Source organism: Myotis lucifugus, unplaced genomic scaffold (genome assembly GCF_000147115.1).
Source record: "Myotis lucifugus unplaced genomic scaffold, Myoluc2.0 scaffold_50, whole genome shotgun sequence".
In the NCBI taxonomy this organism is placed as follows: Eukaryota; Metazoa; Chordata; class Mammalia; order Chiroptera; family Vespertilionidae; genus Myotis; species Myotis lucifugus.
This window is the reverse complement of record NW_005871098.1, coordinates 5,511,787-5,527,429: the sequence shown is the minus strand read 5'-3', so window position 1 is coordinate 5,527,429 and position 15,643 is coordinate 5,511,787. Positions and strand designations below refer to the sequence as shown.

Here is a 15,643-nt window from a genome sequence, read left to right as displayed (position 1 = left end):
CACATCGATTAGCTGCCTCCTGCATGAGCCCTGACCAGGGCCCAGGCCAGGGAGGAGCCTGCAACCAAGGTACATGTCCTTGACCAGAATCAAACCCGGGACCCTTTGTCTACAGACCAAGACTCTATCCACTGAGCCAAACTGGCTAGGGCAGTATGCCTGTTTTCTTTTTTTTTTTTTTAATTTTGTTTTAGTGCTTAAAGTATTACAAAGAGTAGTACATATGTCTCCTTTTTGTTTTCCCCTTGACCTTCCCTCAGCCTCCCCTACCCCCCAGGGTCTTGTGTCCATTGGTTATACTTATATGCATGCATACAAGTCCTTCAGTTGATCTCTTACCGCACCCCCTGCCTCCCCCCCCCCCCGCAACCCTCCCCGGCCTTCCTGCTGTAGTTTGACAGTCTGTTCGATGCTGCTCTGCCTCTGTATCTATTTTTGTTCATCAGTTTATAATGGTCTTTATTATCCATAAATGAGTGAGATCATGTGGTATTTTTCTTTCATTGACTAGTATGCCTGTTTTCTTAATCAATCATCAAAACATCTTTTAGTTTTCCTCCCCCTATTCTCTATCCAGTAAATTGTAAATCCTATTATTCTTTTTCTTCCCACTTTTTAAAAAAATTTTCAGTTACAGTTGACATTCAATATGATATTAGGTTCAGGTATACAACCTAGTGATCAGTCATTTATGTAACTTATTAAGCCCCTGATAAGGCTAGCACCCATCTAACACCATACATAGTTATTGCAATATTATTGACTAAGTTCTCTATGCTGTACTTTACTTGATTATTTTGAATTTACCAGTTAGTACTTCTTAATCTCTTCATCTTCTCATCCAGCCCCCAAACCCCCTCTTACCTTCCCCTCCTGTTTTTGAAATGAGCTGTATTGAGATAAAATTTCTGTACAGTGAAATTCACACTTTGAAGGTTTAGTTTTGACAAATGTATACTGTTGTCTAATCACCACCACAATAAAAATACTGTATACAGTATTTCTGCCACCCCAGAAAGTTATTTGTGGCCCTTTGTAGTCAACTCTCCCTCACCCCAGCCCCTGGTAATCACTGATCTGATTTCTATACCAATAGCTCTGTCTTTTTCAGCACATCATAGCAATAAAATCATATATAGTATGAAGTCTGCCTTCTTTCACTAAACATAAGTCTTTCAAGATTCACTCATGTTCTAATATCAATAGTTCCTTCCATTTTCATTACATAACATCCCATTTATAAATGTACAATTTATTTATCTATCAGTTAATACTTCCAATTTTTGGTGAATATAAACATTTCTGTAAAGGTCTTTGTAGAGTTATGTTTTCATTTTTCTTAAGTAAATAATTAGGAGTGGGATTGCTAGGTTGTATGGTGTCAGAGACAGAGCTAGAGCCCTGCACGAGCACTGCTGCTGAGTCATGTATTCCTCTAAATTCTTCCCGACTACGTCAGGGCAGGTTCCTTCTCGGACCCTGCCCATTGTACTAACTGTTGGGAACTTAGTCCAAGTTCCTCCTTTATCCTTTGCTCAGTAGTAACAGGTGTTGGGCCCAAGCCCCCCTCCTTGGGGCTGGACCTCCTTGGATGTCAGGTCTTAGACAGAGAAGCCATGAGAGATTGTGGGCATATAAGAATGAGTCTATATTGCAGAAGCCAGTGACTACATAGCCATTAGACAAAACAGTTCTTTACAGCAAAGTCCATACAGGCAGGCATCCAGACACTGGCTGGTTAACATAACTGCCCCACATAGTAGCATTAATCTCTGCACCCATAGCTATTATCTGAGCAGCCGCATGCTGCCCCCTAGACTCACCACCTCACATTGTAGCGGTACCTAAGCTCTCTGGCTCAGCATCTTCTCCAGTCTCTCCTGCCCAGCACTCTGGTTAATATGGTAGCTATATCTGAGCTCTCTATGAGCTCTTAGCCTTACATCATGGCAGTACCAGCTTTCAGCTCCATCTGAGCTCTCCTCTTTCCTGCACACATAGGAGCTACATTCTCTGTCCTACTACCTCTGCTTCTCACACTAGCTAGTCAGTAATTCCAGAGACAAAGAAGGCTAGTTGCCAACAGTGACATCAAGCATTTGGCTATAGAAGGACACAGCTTACCGTGAGATTGCTGTGGCCTTGCAGCTGTGTATGGTATCTTAGCCTAGGTGCAGAGTGGCCTTGGACAGTCCGATGAATTGACAACAAGGCCTCTGTGCTTTAATTGGCCTTAACTATTAGGCACCTCTGGCATGGTTCCAACATATGGAATGTGTATATTTAACTTTGTACAAGGCTGCCAAACTGTTTTCCAAAGTGACTGGGCCATTTTCCATTCCCACCAGCAACAAATGAGAATTTCTGTTGTTCTTCATCCTCACCAGCATTCGGCCTTCTTTATATATAGTGGAATTACTACAATTGTCTCTGGAGTGATCTCTTAGGTACAGACCTTTCAAACTCTGATCCATCCTTCAAACTGAAACCAGAATGAGCCTTAAAATTCTATCCACTCTTTTTTTTCCTTTTTATTGAATGTATTGGGGTGACTCTGGTTAACAAAATTATACAGGTTTCAATTGCACAATTACACAACACATCATCTGTACACAGTATTGTGTGTTCACCACCCCAAGTCAAGTCTTCTTCCATCACCATTTGTCCCCTCATACCCTCCTCCACTTCCCCCGGCAATCACCACACTGTTGTCAGTGTCCATGAGTTTTTTTCTCCTTTTTTCTTTTTCGCTCAAGCCCTTCACCCTTTCTACCCAGCCTCCCAACACCCTCCCAACAGCTGTCAGTCTGCTCTCTATGAGTCTGTCTCTATTTTTCTTGTTAGTTCATTTTGTTCATTAGATTCCACATATGAGTGAAATTGTATGGTACTTGCCTTTCTCTGACTGGCTTATTTCACTTAGCATAATATTCTCCAGGTCCATCCATGCTGTCACAAAGGGTAAGATTTCCTTCTTTTTTATGGCCCAGCAGTATTCCATTGTGTAAATGTACCACAGCTTTTTTATCCACTCACCTACTGATAGACATTTGGGCTGCTTCCAAGTATCCAAATATTGGCTATTGTAAATAATGCTGCAATGAACATAGGGGTAGTCTTTCAAATTAGTGTTTTGGGTTTCTTTGGATAAATTCCCAGAAGTAGAATCTGAGCCATAAGGCAGTTCCATTTTTAATTTTTGAGGAACCTCCATACTGTACTCCACAGTAGCTGCACTAGTCTACATGCCCACCAACAGTGTATGAGGGTTTCTTTTTTCCACATCCTCTCTAACACTTGTTTGTTGATTTATTGATGATAGCCATTCTGACAGGTATGAAGTGATATCAAAATGCTATCCACTTTTAAGTGGCTCTGACTTCCTCAGGATAAAGTCCAAACTCTTTAGCCTGACATACACAGGACCTTTTGAGCTCTGGGCTCCTTCCTCAGCCATCCTCCCAATTACATTCCTTGTATCCCACTTTGTAGCCAGACGCAGCCAGCTCCACTGGTCCCAAGCTGCAGAGTGGCCACTTTTTCCCAACTCAGTTCTCTGTGCAGCCCGATGCAGTTATTTGGGCAGAGCATTTATTTTCCACTTTGAATTCCCAAAATGAAATCACCCTCTGAATGTTGGGTACTGTTGGTGAATATACAACTGAATGTCTACCGAGTAATCTTTTTCAACTACTTTTTTAAAAATATATGTATATTTTTAAAATTAATTTCAGAGAGGAAGGCAGAGATAGAAACATCAATGATGAGAGAGAATAATTGATTGGCTTCCTCCTGTATGCCCCACACCCAGCCTGCAACCTGGGCATATGTCCTGACCTGGAATCGAACCATGACCCTCTGGTTCATAGGCTGACGCTCAACCACTGAGCCATGCCAGCCGGGCACTTTTTCAACTATTTTTAATGAAAAAGTTCAAAAATTCAGGAAAGTAGAAAAACTAGAGAAATGAATATCCAGGTTGAATTAAACAATTGTTAACAGGTTGTCACATTTGCTTCATTTATCAATCTATCTTACATCCATACTTCTTCTCCCTCCTCATCTCCTCCTCCTCCTGCTAAATCATTTCAGATTTCAGATTTTTGTTAAACCATTTGCTAAATGCATTTCAGGTGTATATATCTCCTAAAAATTAGAACAACTTCCTTTATAACTATACCGTTATTACACCCAAAATAAATTAAAAACAACATTCCAATATTATCTATTTTCATGTTTTTCTAATTGTCCCCAAAATGTATTTCAACGTATTGTTTTCCAAACAATCAAGTGTCATACATTGCACTTATGTATCAGTAAACATTTAACTTTGCTTGAGTCTCAGTTTGCCCAGCTAGTTGCCATGACTAGTTCTGTCCCCACCTTTCCAAGCAATCTCCCATAAACCCCAGCTCTATTCAAGGTTCCTGTGCCTGCTGTACTTTCACAAAGCCTATGCTTAAATCTATTGAGGATTCAACATTTTGTATTACAAACTTTTAGCTGAACTTTTCTATTTCCCCAACTAGACTTTAAGCATAGCATCTTGGGGGCAAGAAATGGCTCATTTGCCTCCCTGCTAGGTAATAATTGTCCAAAACACATTTAAAGAATCAATGATGGAATGCAGCTTCTCGGTCCTTCACTGTGAAGAGCTGGAATAAATAAATGGACTCTGGAGGGCTTGGAGCCAAGGAGAAGGGAATAAAAGGCAGGCAAGACAAGTCTATTCCTAATATGGACTATTGCTTGAGGAGCTTTGAATATGAGTTGTATGCTCCTTCCCTTCTCTCAGTAGGCAAAATGCTAGATGGTTACCATTAATTGGAGATGGACCTAAAGTCTAGTGGCACTATAGACATTTGGGGCCAGATAATTCTAGAGAAAGAATTTTAAACACAAAAATCAAGGATTCTTCACCCTAATGGCCCATTTCTGTTTACACAGCTGTTCTACTGTTGCTTTTCTAATGTGTTTTTAAGGAAATATGCACTCCCAGTGGGTACCTAGATTGAACCATGACCACCACTTTATGCCCATGGTCAGTGGAGTAAATCACAGTTCACCCACTGAACTCCTTGGGTGAAATTTCTCTCTGAATGTTAGCTTTTGCTGCATTCAAACTTTTGTCTTTGTGGCAAACATTTTGATAAGTTCCTTTTAGATACTTCCTTCTTCTCCACTTCCCATCATCTGTGGATTAATTCCAGGATCATATTTTAACTCTGATTTTAAAGTGACTCAGAGACTGCACACCAAGACTATTTTAAGTGGAGTGTTTCCTCCTGAGTCACCTTGTCTACTGATAGCAGGCATCCTGCGGATTTCCTCAGCTCTGCTAGAGAGAATGGGAAGCCAAGGCCAGGGACAGCCAATGAGCATAAACCCAGTGACTCTTCCCGGTTCCTGGAGGACTAGCAAGAAAATCCTGATTTAGTAAGAATTCCTTGGCAAGAAAATTGGGAATTTACTGGAGACAAATGACTTCAGAAGTGCTTTTAATGAGTACAATTTTTTTAAGCAGGCATGTTAAAAAAGAGTTTTCTTAAGAATGAAATTAAGCAAAATTTTTAGTTGCCCAGGAAGAATTCATTAGATATTTTTGTTAATGCGATAACCAAAGACAAGGAAATTGCTTACTTCCCCTTTTCACAGTTTTATCAAGGTTTCCAGCTTGTCATCTCTTCTTTATTCTCTTCTGTCACCCTTACTAAACAGTCTTCCTTCATAACTGCCTGTGTCATGAAAACATCACCAGAGACATCTTTTGGAGTTGTCCAAGACTGAGGAATACTCGCCATGCATGTTGCTCTTCCCCAACCCCGTCTTCACAGAAGACATCAGTAATCTATCTAGCTAACAGCCGACTGTATATCTCTCCCACCAAAACCAGTGTGTCTTCAAAATAACACTGTAGGAATCAGAATACCCACACTTAATAAATATTTGCAATGAAGAAGAGAGTGTTCATGCATAAAAGCTTATCAGGCAAGGGTGAACATAGTGGAAGAGTCCAAAGAATATGAACGTCTTGGGCTTAACTTCTAGTTCCTGGGCAAGTTTTAAATTTTTTTTCTTGGATCCATTTTCTCCCCACATTCAAAATGAGGTTAATAATGCCTTCACCTTCATGTCATGTGAGAATGCTTTTCGTTTGTTTTCAATGTATCTGAAAGCTTCCAGTACAAAAGATGTCAATTTATCATAATTAGTTTGAGGGAGGTGCTAATTGGCAGTGACAGCTCACCTCACTGACACTGAAAATTTCTGGAAGCTACAATTTAATACATTAATCATTAATACAGGATGGGAAATGCTCAGTGATTCCCTCCACATGAACTTTAACAAAAGGTATTCTTAGTTACTTCCCTCCAAAGAACAAACTATTAGCAATAAAACTCCATGAAATCTCAATTACACCCTCTCAGAAGCTTGCAAATATGTTTAGTAAAACGCATTGCTTCTGGGTTTCTTGGTAGCCAATTATCCTCTTGAGAGATCAACCTCTTCTCCCCCTTTCTCATCATTTCAGACCTGTTAGAATTACTATGACAAGAAATTTCAAGGTGAGGAAAACTGAAAGCCAAATCAAACATTTTCAGTATTGTGACTAGCTTTGCTTCAAAGTTGATGAGAGAGGAGATGGTTGAGTATTGGCAGAAGAGACTATAAATTTCACTACTGGTTTATATTGCTGTCATCTCCCACCCTCTGTTCACTCCATCTCGAGGTTACTTCCTTTTATTTCTTGAAGAGTTCAGCACCTGACTCTCTAAGTGTAGCCATTCTCTCCAAAACTACCATTGTCATAATTGTTGGTTTTAATACTCATTCTAAGTAGTCATTCCAATACCCAGCTCTGTCAGTTCCTTTCCTCCAGTCCTCTTGCATCCACCCTACCTCACTCAGCCAGTCACGATCATGGTTACACCTTGTATCAGTGTATTAGGGCTGCCATAACTAATACTACAGAGTAGGTCACTGAAACAACAGAAATTTATTTCTCATAGTAATGGAAGCTATAAAAACAAGATCAAGATGTCAGCAGGTTTGGTTTCTCTTGAGATTTCTCTCCTTGGCTTGAAGGTGGCCACCTTCTTGTTGTGTCCTCCTATGGTTTTTCCTCTGTACACAGGAATCCCCAGTAGCTCTCTGTGTTTTCAAATTTCTTCTTATAAGGATACCAGTCAGGTTGGATTAGGTCCCACCCTAACAGCCTCATTTTAACTTAATCACTCCTTTAAAGGCCCTATCTCCGAATATAGTCACATTCTGAGGTTATGGGGATTAGGGTTTCAACATATGAATTTTGAGAACACAATTCAACCTATAACTTACCTTTAGACTTTGTCTTCACCAATTCATAAAACATCTTAATCTCAAATTTGAAGATCCCACTTCTTAATCACTGAATTTTATCTTTCCAGTTCTTTCTCTCTCTGCTGCACAAAACCACACTGTGACAATCTGCAAATCCAACCCTCTTTTTTGCTGTTCCTCACATTCTCTCATGTCCTTATTCAGATTAAGTCCCACAGTCTATTATTATAATCACTCCATTACATATATTCTTGATTCCTTCACCCCTCTCTCTTCATGGTACTTGCCTGGCAAAGTCCCAGGTTTATTCCAGCTTTCTCTCTACCTCTGCAGCTGAACTTGAACACTCAACAGTGCTTCCCGGTCTCACTATGAATTCATGACCTCATGGGGGACTTCAGTGCCTACTATTAATCCTGCCACATTTCTCTAGATCATTCACCATACAACTTTTTTAGGCAACTGTTTCATACGTTCTCTTCTCTCTCCAGACCTCTAATACCCTCTCCCTATCTTCTCACTCTCTCTGCTGATAAACTTTCTTTCACTGAAAAAAGCAGAAGCAATCAGAAGTTTCCACTACCTCCTTTCCCATATGCTCTGTCTTCCCTTCTGTTACTAGGACTGAAGGGCCCACGCTGCTGTCTAAGGCCAGCTCCTCCATTTCTGCACACACTCCCAACCCTTCTCACTTACTCAAGGGCACTCACTGTTTCAGCCATTCTCTATCTATCTACCTACCTACCTACCTACCTACCTATCTATCATCATCTATCATCTATCTCTCTCAGGTTGTCAATCCCTACATCCCTGCTCCACCCCAATAAAAACATTGCTATCAGTATACAAACACGCTATAATTTTTCTCATTAAATGTTTCACCTTGACTCCCACTTTCCCTCCAGCTACTGTCCCCTTCCTCTGCTCTCCTTTATAGCAAAACTTTCCCATAATGTTATTTCCCTCTGTCTCCAATTCCTCTCTTCCCATTCTCTCATGATCCCACTCCAGCTGGACTCTCATGTCTATCCCACCACTATAGCTCCTTTTTTCAAGGTCATTAGTGACCTTCACATTGCTAAATCCAGTAGCCAGTGCTCAGGTCTCCCGTATTACTTGCTCAATAGGGCAGCGTTTCACTCAGGTCGGATCACTTCCTCCTCAACTAGGAAACTGGACTTCCAGGATAAGCTCCTGGTTTTTCTTCTACTCACTGATCAGTTCCCAGCTCCCTCATTTCCCAAAACTCAATTTATTGAACTGCCTAGGATTTAGTCTTCAGACCTCTTTCTGCCCATACTCATTTCCACAGTGTTTTATGGCTTTAAATACCATTTAAATACTCCATCGCAGACCTCTCCTCTGAACTTCATATTTGTGTATCCAACTGCCTAATTGGCATATCCACTTGGATTTCTAATAGGTTATCTCAAAATGTGGGATGCCTAAAACTGACCACCTCATCTCCCCCTCCCAAACCTACTTAATTCACTGCTTTGCTCATTTCAGTTAATGACAACTGCATTCTTCAGGTTGCTCAGGCCCCAAACTACATAGTCATATTTGACTCCTCTCTTCTTTCTTCATTTAATCTGATCTGTCACCACATACTTGGCTCTGTCTTCAAAATGCATACAGGATCCATCTGTATCTCACCATCTCTGCTACTGCCATCATTGTCTGATTCGCTATCATTCATTTTAAGTCTGGATTGTTGAAATGGCTTCGAAACTCACCTCCTTTCTTTCACACATACCCTTACAACCTATTCACAACACAGCAGCCAGAGTGAGCCTTTTAACATATCAAGTCATTTTTCTACTCAAAACTAATTTCAGATATTACTATTCTTCCCCTCCCTCACCTGGCTCCAGCCGCAGTGGTCTTTTTGTTGTGGCTCACTTCTACTTCAGGGCTTTGGCACACTTGCTGTTCTCACTGCTTGTAATACTTTTTCTCAAATTCTCTGCATGGTTGACACCCTCCACTTCCTTCAGATCTTTGCTCAAATGTCACCTTCTCAGTAAGGTCTTCCTTGACCACCCTTTTTAAAATGATATCCTCATCCTTATTCTCTAGTACTCTTAGTTGTCCTTTCCTGATTTATTTTATTCACACTTATCACTACCTGATAAGCTATATGTTTTACTTACTCATTTTTTTATTGTTAGTCTTCCCTATAGTAGAATGTAAGCTCCACAAGTACCATGATTTTGGACTGTCTTGTTCAATGATCTCTCCTCAGCTCTTAGAACCATGCGGCACAGAGGTGCTCAATAAATATTCAACCAAAAATGTTACTGTTTTCCTTATCGTCGCAAGGACTCTAGTAAAAATGATTTTAGGTTGCTTCTATGTCCCTGGGGGAAAAATTTAATGATGAGACTTTGTTGATGCTCTTTGCTCAAAACACTAGAGCAGTGATTCCCAAAGTGGGCGCTACCACCCCCCGGTGGGCGCTGCAGCGATCCAGGGGCGTGGTGATGGCCACAGGTGCATTTGGGGGCGATGAGTAACTGCTATTAAAATTTAAAAAAAATTAATTTCCAGGGGCTGAGTAATATTTTTTCTGGAAAGGGGGCGGTAAGCCAAATAAATTTGGGAACCACTGCACTAGAGGAAAAAAGGCACTCCATCAGGAGGTGCCAAGAAACCTCATTAGCATTGTCACAGTGTAAGACTGCTTGTTTCTAGGTTTGTTTTGTTTTAATCTAAAAGTGGCTTCAAGTATCTCAATTTTTTAAAAAAGTATTAGTATAATACAATTTAGAATTATTCATATAAAAATAAGCTTTTATTCTCTTATTAATAATATTTTATGGAGGACAATAATAAATTAAATATTTCTGGAATCAAGATTTTAAGAGTTCATGATACAGAAATCTAGGTCAGAGAGAAGATCATGACCTCCTGTATTATTTATATTCTTATAACTGCTGTTTTTATTATTAATAATGGCTCCCATTTGTTGCCTACTTTTCCTATATCACCTGACACTGCATAATAATCTCATTTAATTGCACACATATCATTTAATGTTCACATTATTCTTGTGGGGGAGGTACTATATGTTATTCCCATTTCACACTGAGACAGTTGAGATTTGAGAAAGTGAAGTCAAGCAGGATTCTGAGATTCTGAGGTTACCAATATTCTTGGCAATGAGGTCAGGCAATCTTTGAATTCTTTACCATCACTGTCTACATCGTTTCTAACATATTAGCACCAAGATTCCTTCCCTCAATCCTCGCCTCACGTCACCATAATCAGAGGGGATCTGTGGCTCTTTAAATTTAGGAAAATTATTTGGGAGAAGAATTCTTAAATCCTTATTTCAAAATTATTACTCACAAAATCTTAATCAAATTGCCCAACTTTACTCACTCCCTTTTCCTAAGCAGTAAGAAAGATATGAATTTATCCCTGTTATTGTTTTTCAGAGAGGTAGAGGAAATAGACATGAACTCTTGGTGTTGCGACCATGAACTCAGCCACTGTGATGTCTTATTTTTCTCAACCATCAGCCTGTTTGTCCCTTTGTTTGTCTTTTTTGTGTCCCCTGCCATTTAAATAATGCTTGCTGAAGAAGGAGCCCACAATTAAGAAGACTGAATTAAAAACAGTATAAAATGACAGGACATTTGAGCAAACATACCACATGCCTACCATGCTCTAGTATAAGCTCTCTTAGTAGTTTTCTCTTTAATCCATTTCTACTGTTAGATGAAATTTGCCAGACTCAATGTCAACACCAGCTCCGACTTCCTTCTTAACATGTACTCGGGGTTAAGTGTGTAGCGCTCTAATCCAAAGGAAAATTACTTATTTTAAAAGCAGTAAAAACACAGCATTCCTCTGGCACAGGATGAAGACCAACTCAGCTCTTCAGTCCTAGATCATTATCTATTGTTCTCCAAACAGTAAACCACTCTTTCACAGCGAGAGGCTGTGGGTTGCAGTCCTGTCTGAATCCTGGGCTCCTCGTGAATAGGAAGTAAAGGGCTCTGACCTAGAAAGTGGAGGTAATGTAAAAAAAAGGGGGGGGAAGGGGGTTGGTTGGGGGAGATAGGTAGGATGAAAACAGGCTTTATGTAATTTTACACTCTTGTAATCTCCTGCAGGTTCTGAGCAGGGTAAAATGGGGTCTCAGAAATGTGGAGGCTGCCTAAGTGGTCTGCTGATTCCGCTTGCACTTTGGAGTATAATTGTGAATATACTATTGTATTTCCCAAATGGGCAAACTTCCTATGCATCAAGCAGTAAACTTACCAACTACGTGTGGTATTTTGAAGGAATCTGTTTCTCAGGTATCATGGTAAGTGTGATCTGGGAGACTGGGGATCACAAAAGGGGAAGTTTTTACTAAGAATTGCTTTGTTCCTACTAAAAGTTATAATAATAGTAAAATTGTTCCACTAATCCTGGGTTTGGGATTTGAAAGATGGGTAGGGTGGGGAGGCAAGTAGTCCCTTGGGACTTGAAGAGCAGCTTTGTGTTTTGGTTAGCTGTTCATTTTTGTAGCTTCGGCAAGACAGGAAATTGGTCCTAATAAAAGTTTGCGAGACTGGCCTATAGAAATAGTGTGTCCTCATGAACTCTGTGTGTCAACTTAAACCATTTAATCCCTAGTGGCACTGCTCTTTTCCAGAAAGCCTTTCTACCTGCACTCACAATTTCTCTAGCTTGATACTAAGACAGCACAGAAAAGCAGAGGCTTGGAGCTACACACAAATTCGCATTCAGATCGAAGCTCTGCATTTGTGCCATGAGACCTTGAGCAAGTTACTCAGTGTCTTGTCTTCATTTGGAAAATGGGGATAATGACATTTACTTTTCGGGTAGTTGTAGGCGTTGCATAAAATCTCATGTATGAAGTGCCCAGTACAGTGACTATTGTGATTATAAATACTTATCGAAGGATAGGCCATTTCATCGTTAAATAGTGCGACATTACACCCCTAATAATGGAGAGTAATATTGAAAACTAAATCAAATTATGCACGGTAAGAACCCATGAGTGTTTTTCTGATGACTCTTCTTTTAAAAAAATTAATCATGTTGGCAACTCAGAGGAAAAGACACTTTTCCTGGCCGTATCAATACTAAAAACAACACATTTTACACTGTAAGCTTACTATGCCACCAATAACTAAAAACAAATCCATTATAACCTATCTCTACATCTTTGTGGGGCTTTAATTTTTATAATACTTGAATAGTTATGTTGGAAAACAGTTTTCATTTTGTACTATTTTGCATACTAAATTAGTAAACTTTAAAATATTAATACCCATTGCTATTAAAACTACTATATGATATGTACATAACAAATGATGCAATGATTCTATAAATAAATGCCAACTTTTGGATGAATTTGAAATGATATATTAAGATTCATGAGAATGCTCTGTCTTCCAAGTCAGTAATCCTAAATCTGAGAATTCATTCTGAGGAAATAATCCAAAATAAGGAAAGAGATGTATACACAGATGTTTGTGGCAGCAGTATTTGTAATAGGACATAGTTAGAAGCATCCTAATATAGAAATAGCCAAGTAAACTGTATACATTCATTTTATATGGTGAAGAAAAATGTAATGATGAAGATCTAACAACAAGGAAAATGAACATTTTGTAAGTGAAAAAAGATATAACAAACTTGTGAATAAATTATGATTGCAACTATGTAAAATATACACAGCTGGGAAAACACTGGGGATACATACATGAAAACAAGTGAGGGTGGCAGAGCTATGGGTAACTTTCCTCCCTTTTTCTTGAGCCCTCTGTATTGAAGTTATGTTTTACAACAACAAAAAAAGAAAATTTTTCTTTCAACACAGGCCCAGCTTGTGTTTCTCTTTTGGCATAGGACTCCAGAGCTTACTTAGGTCTAGGTATTTCTGCCAATATTAAAATGAAGCTGGTTATCTCGTTTTCCTCCATATATCATTGTAGTAAATGGAAGAGTTGCAAGGCATGATTGGGTTAAAATCTATTAAAATCTGTGATAACTAATGTGCTGAAAGGAGGGTAACATAAGACTTCTTTGTTTATATTCATGTGAAATTTAAAACAGGGAAAGAACCTATTCTCTATATTTTATTGTCTAAGATTTTTTTTTGAAAAATATTATTGTTGCTACATCAAATCCTTTTAAGAGAAAGGAGAGGAATATAGATAAATAATTAAGTTGATTGATAAATAAATAAAGACTGAAGGAATTTGGAAACTGGAAATGTTGACCACAAGCAGTAAAATAGCAATGAACTTAGCTTCAAGATCCAGTACGGAACAGTGGGAGTAAAGGATGTGTGGAGAATTTGCCAGAAGCAATACATGCTCCATACCTGCCCCAACCATGAATTATAAAAATCAAGAAATTCATGTCTTTCCAGAACAAAATACAATGCTTTGCATAAGATACTAAAAAAAGGGGAAGTAGAATATATTGAATTCTCACAATTTGTTGGCTTGCTACAGACAAAACACTGGAAAATTTGTACCTAAGATGGCTTGAATGCATGGGGGAATTGACTTACTTTACTGCCCTAGCCAGTTTGGCTCAGTGGATAGAGTATCAGCCTGGGACTGAAAGGTCCCAGGTTCAATTCTGGTCAAGGACACATGCCTGTCAATGATTCTCTCTCATCATTGATGTTTCTATCTCTCTCTCCCTCTCCTTTCCTTCTAAAATCAATAAAAATGTATTTTTAAAAAAAGAACTATTTTTTCATATTCACCATGCATCTCACCTACAATCCCAGACAGCAATAAAAGGAGAGAGGCTTTGCAAACTGAAAATTTGTGAATGGCTTTCCTTTGTCTTTTACAACTGGGTCAATGAGAAATGCCAGGTGGTATTCCCATGTCCATACCATTTACTCCTCTTTAGTTGTTAGATTTTGATGACTGATTAACCATGATGATAATAGCTAACATTTATCAATTACTTACTATGAATTAAGTGCTATGTTCAAAATTGTACATACCTTATCCCATAATCTATTCTATATATATAAAAGCTCAATGCAGGAGCTGCCCCCTGGTGGTCAGTAAGCTCCCACAGCCAACCTGCAGCCGGCCAACCTCCAGTGGTCCCTCCCCCCTGCCAGCCTGCCTCGATTGGCCTCTATTGGCCCCGATCACCGGCCAGGCTTCATGCAATGGACCTCTAGTACTCTAATAACACCATTTATAAGAAGGACTTATGAGTTTACAGTTAAGGCAGTGGCAGATCTGGGATTTGAACCCAGATCTACCTGACCTAGAACCTATGCTCTGAATCACTGTGCTCAGATTATGAGTATGAATGTTCACTAGTACCTATTTCTGATCTTTTTTCTCTTCCCTATGGCAGATGCTCATGGTTGCAGTAGCTCTTCTTGTCCTAGAGAGTGACAACAATTGTCAATGTTGCCAAAGTGAAAACTGCAGCAAAAAATACACGGTAAGAGCAACAGTTTTGTGAAGATGGTTGAGTGGGCTTTAGCTTTCTTTCCTCTTACTCAGAAACACAAAACTATTAACATTATGGTACCCTCACCATGATCTTTTTAGTATAGAGCCCAAGAGTTTACTCCAAAAATAATCTTCCTTTTTTTTACAATTTTTCTTCACCTTTGTTCTGCTGATGTTCTTTCACAAATTCAGAATTTAAAGATACATGAGATTAGAAATAATACTATCTTTTCCAGTCTGGGTTTTTGTATAGTCTTATTTTTTCTTCTTAACAACTTTATTGAGGACTATTTACATATAATAAGTGGCATCCATTAAAAGAGTACAAATCCATGACTTTTGACAATGAATACACCCATGAAAGTGAAACGGGATTTTTGGACTGAAACCTGAATTCTTTGTACACCAGAGTCAAAGAATGAATCCATGGACAGAAGATGGTATAGCAACAAGTACAGACTCCCACCTGGGGAGGGAGAAAAGATCCCACAGACTTCCTGTTTCCATGGTCTATAAAGGCTGCAGTTCCTGTGTCCTGATATCTCCTCTGATTGGTCAATATTCCCTTTCGAATTGGTTACTATAGTAACTCCTGAGGTCCTCCTCCCTCATTGTCCTCCTATTCCTTCTGGGCTTTCTTCCTCCTTTACTATGTAAATATAGACCTCTTGGCTACTCCCAGAAACCCTTATCTTATACAGATGTAACTGTTGTCTCTCCCTTGTGTTATAAAGACTTAACCATGCCTGGCTTCCTTGTGTTATGGAAATGTACCTTCTCCCAATCTGTAGCCCTGTGTTTTTTCCATGGACCCTAATTCTAAAAATTTCCTAAACCTGCCTATATTCCCCCTAAAATTCCTG

The 15,643-nt window shown here is 39.3% G+C and overlaps 1 protein-coding gene across 2 annotated transcripts in view; it reads left to right on the top strand.

The window, feature by feature from the left end:
* Positions 1–11,090: 11,090 nt before the first annotated feature.
* Positions 11,091–15,643, top strand: part of TM4SF18 (transmembrane 4 L six family member 18) — a 45,204-nt gene continuing 40,651 nt past the window's right edge. Inside the window, exons 1-3 of one of the 2 annotated variants that reach the window (XM_023753759.1) lie at positions 11,091–11,342; positions 11,442–11,635; positions 14,680–14,769. In XM_023753759.1, coding sequence (XP_023609527.1) covers positions 11,459–11,635; positions 14,680–14,769 — 267 coding nt within the window. In that variant the 5' untranslated portion in view covers positions 11,091–11,342; positions 11,442–11,458. The remainder of the gene's footprint in view (positions 11,343–11,441; positions 11,636–14,679; positions 14,770–15,643) is intronic. The other variant, XM_006088659.3, reaches the window with a different exon arrangement.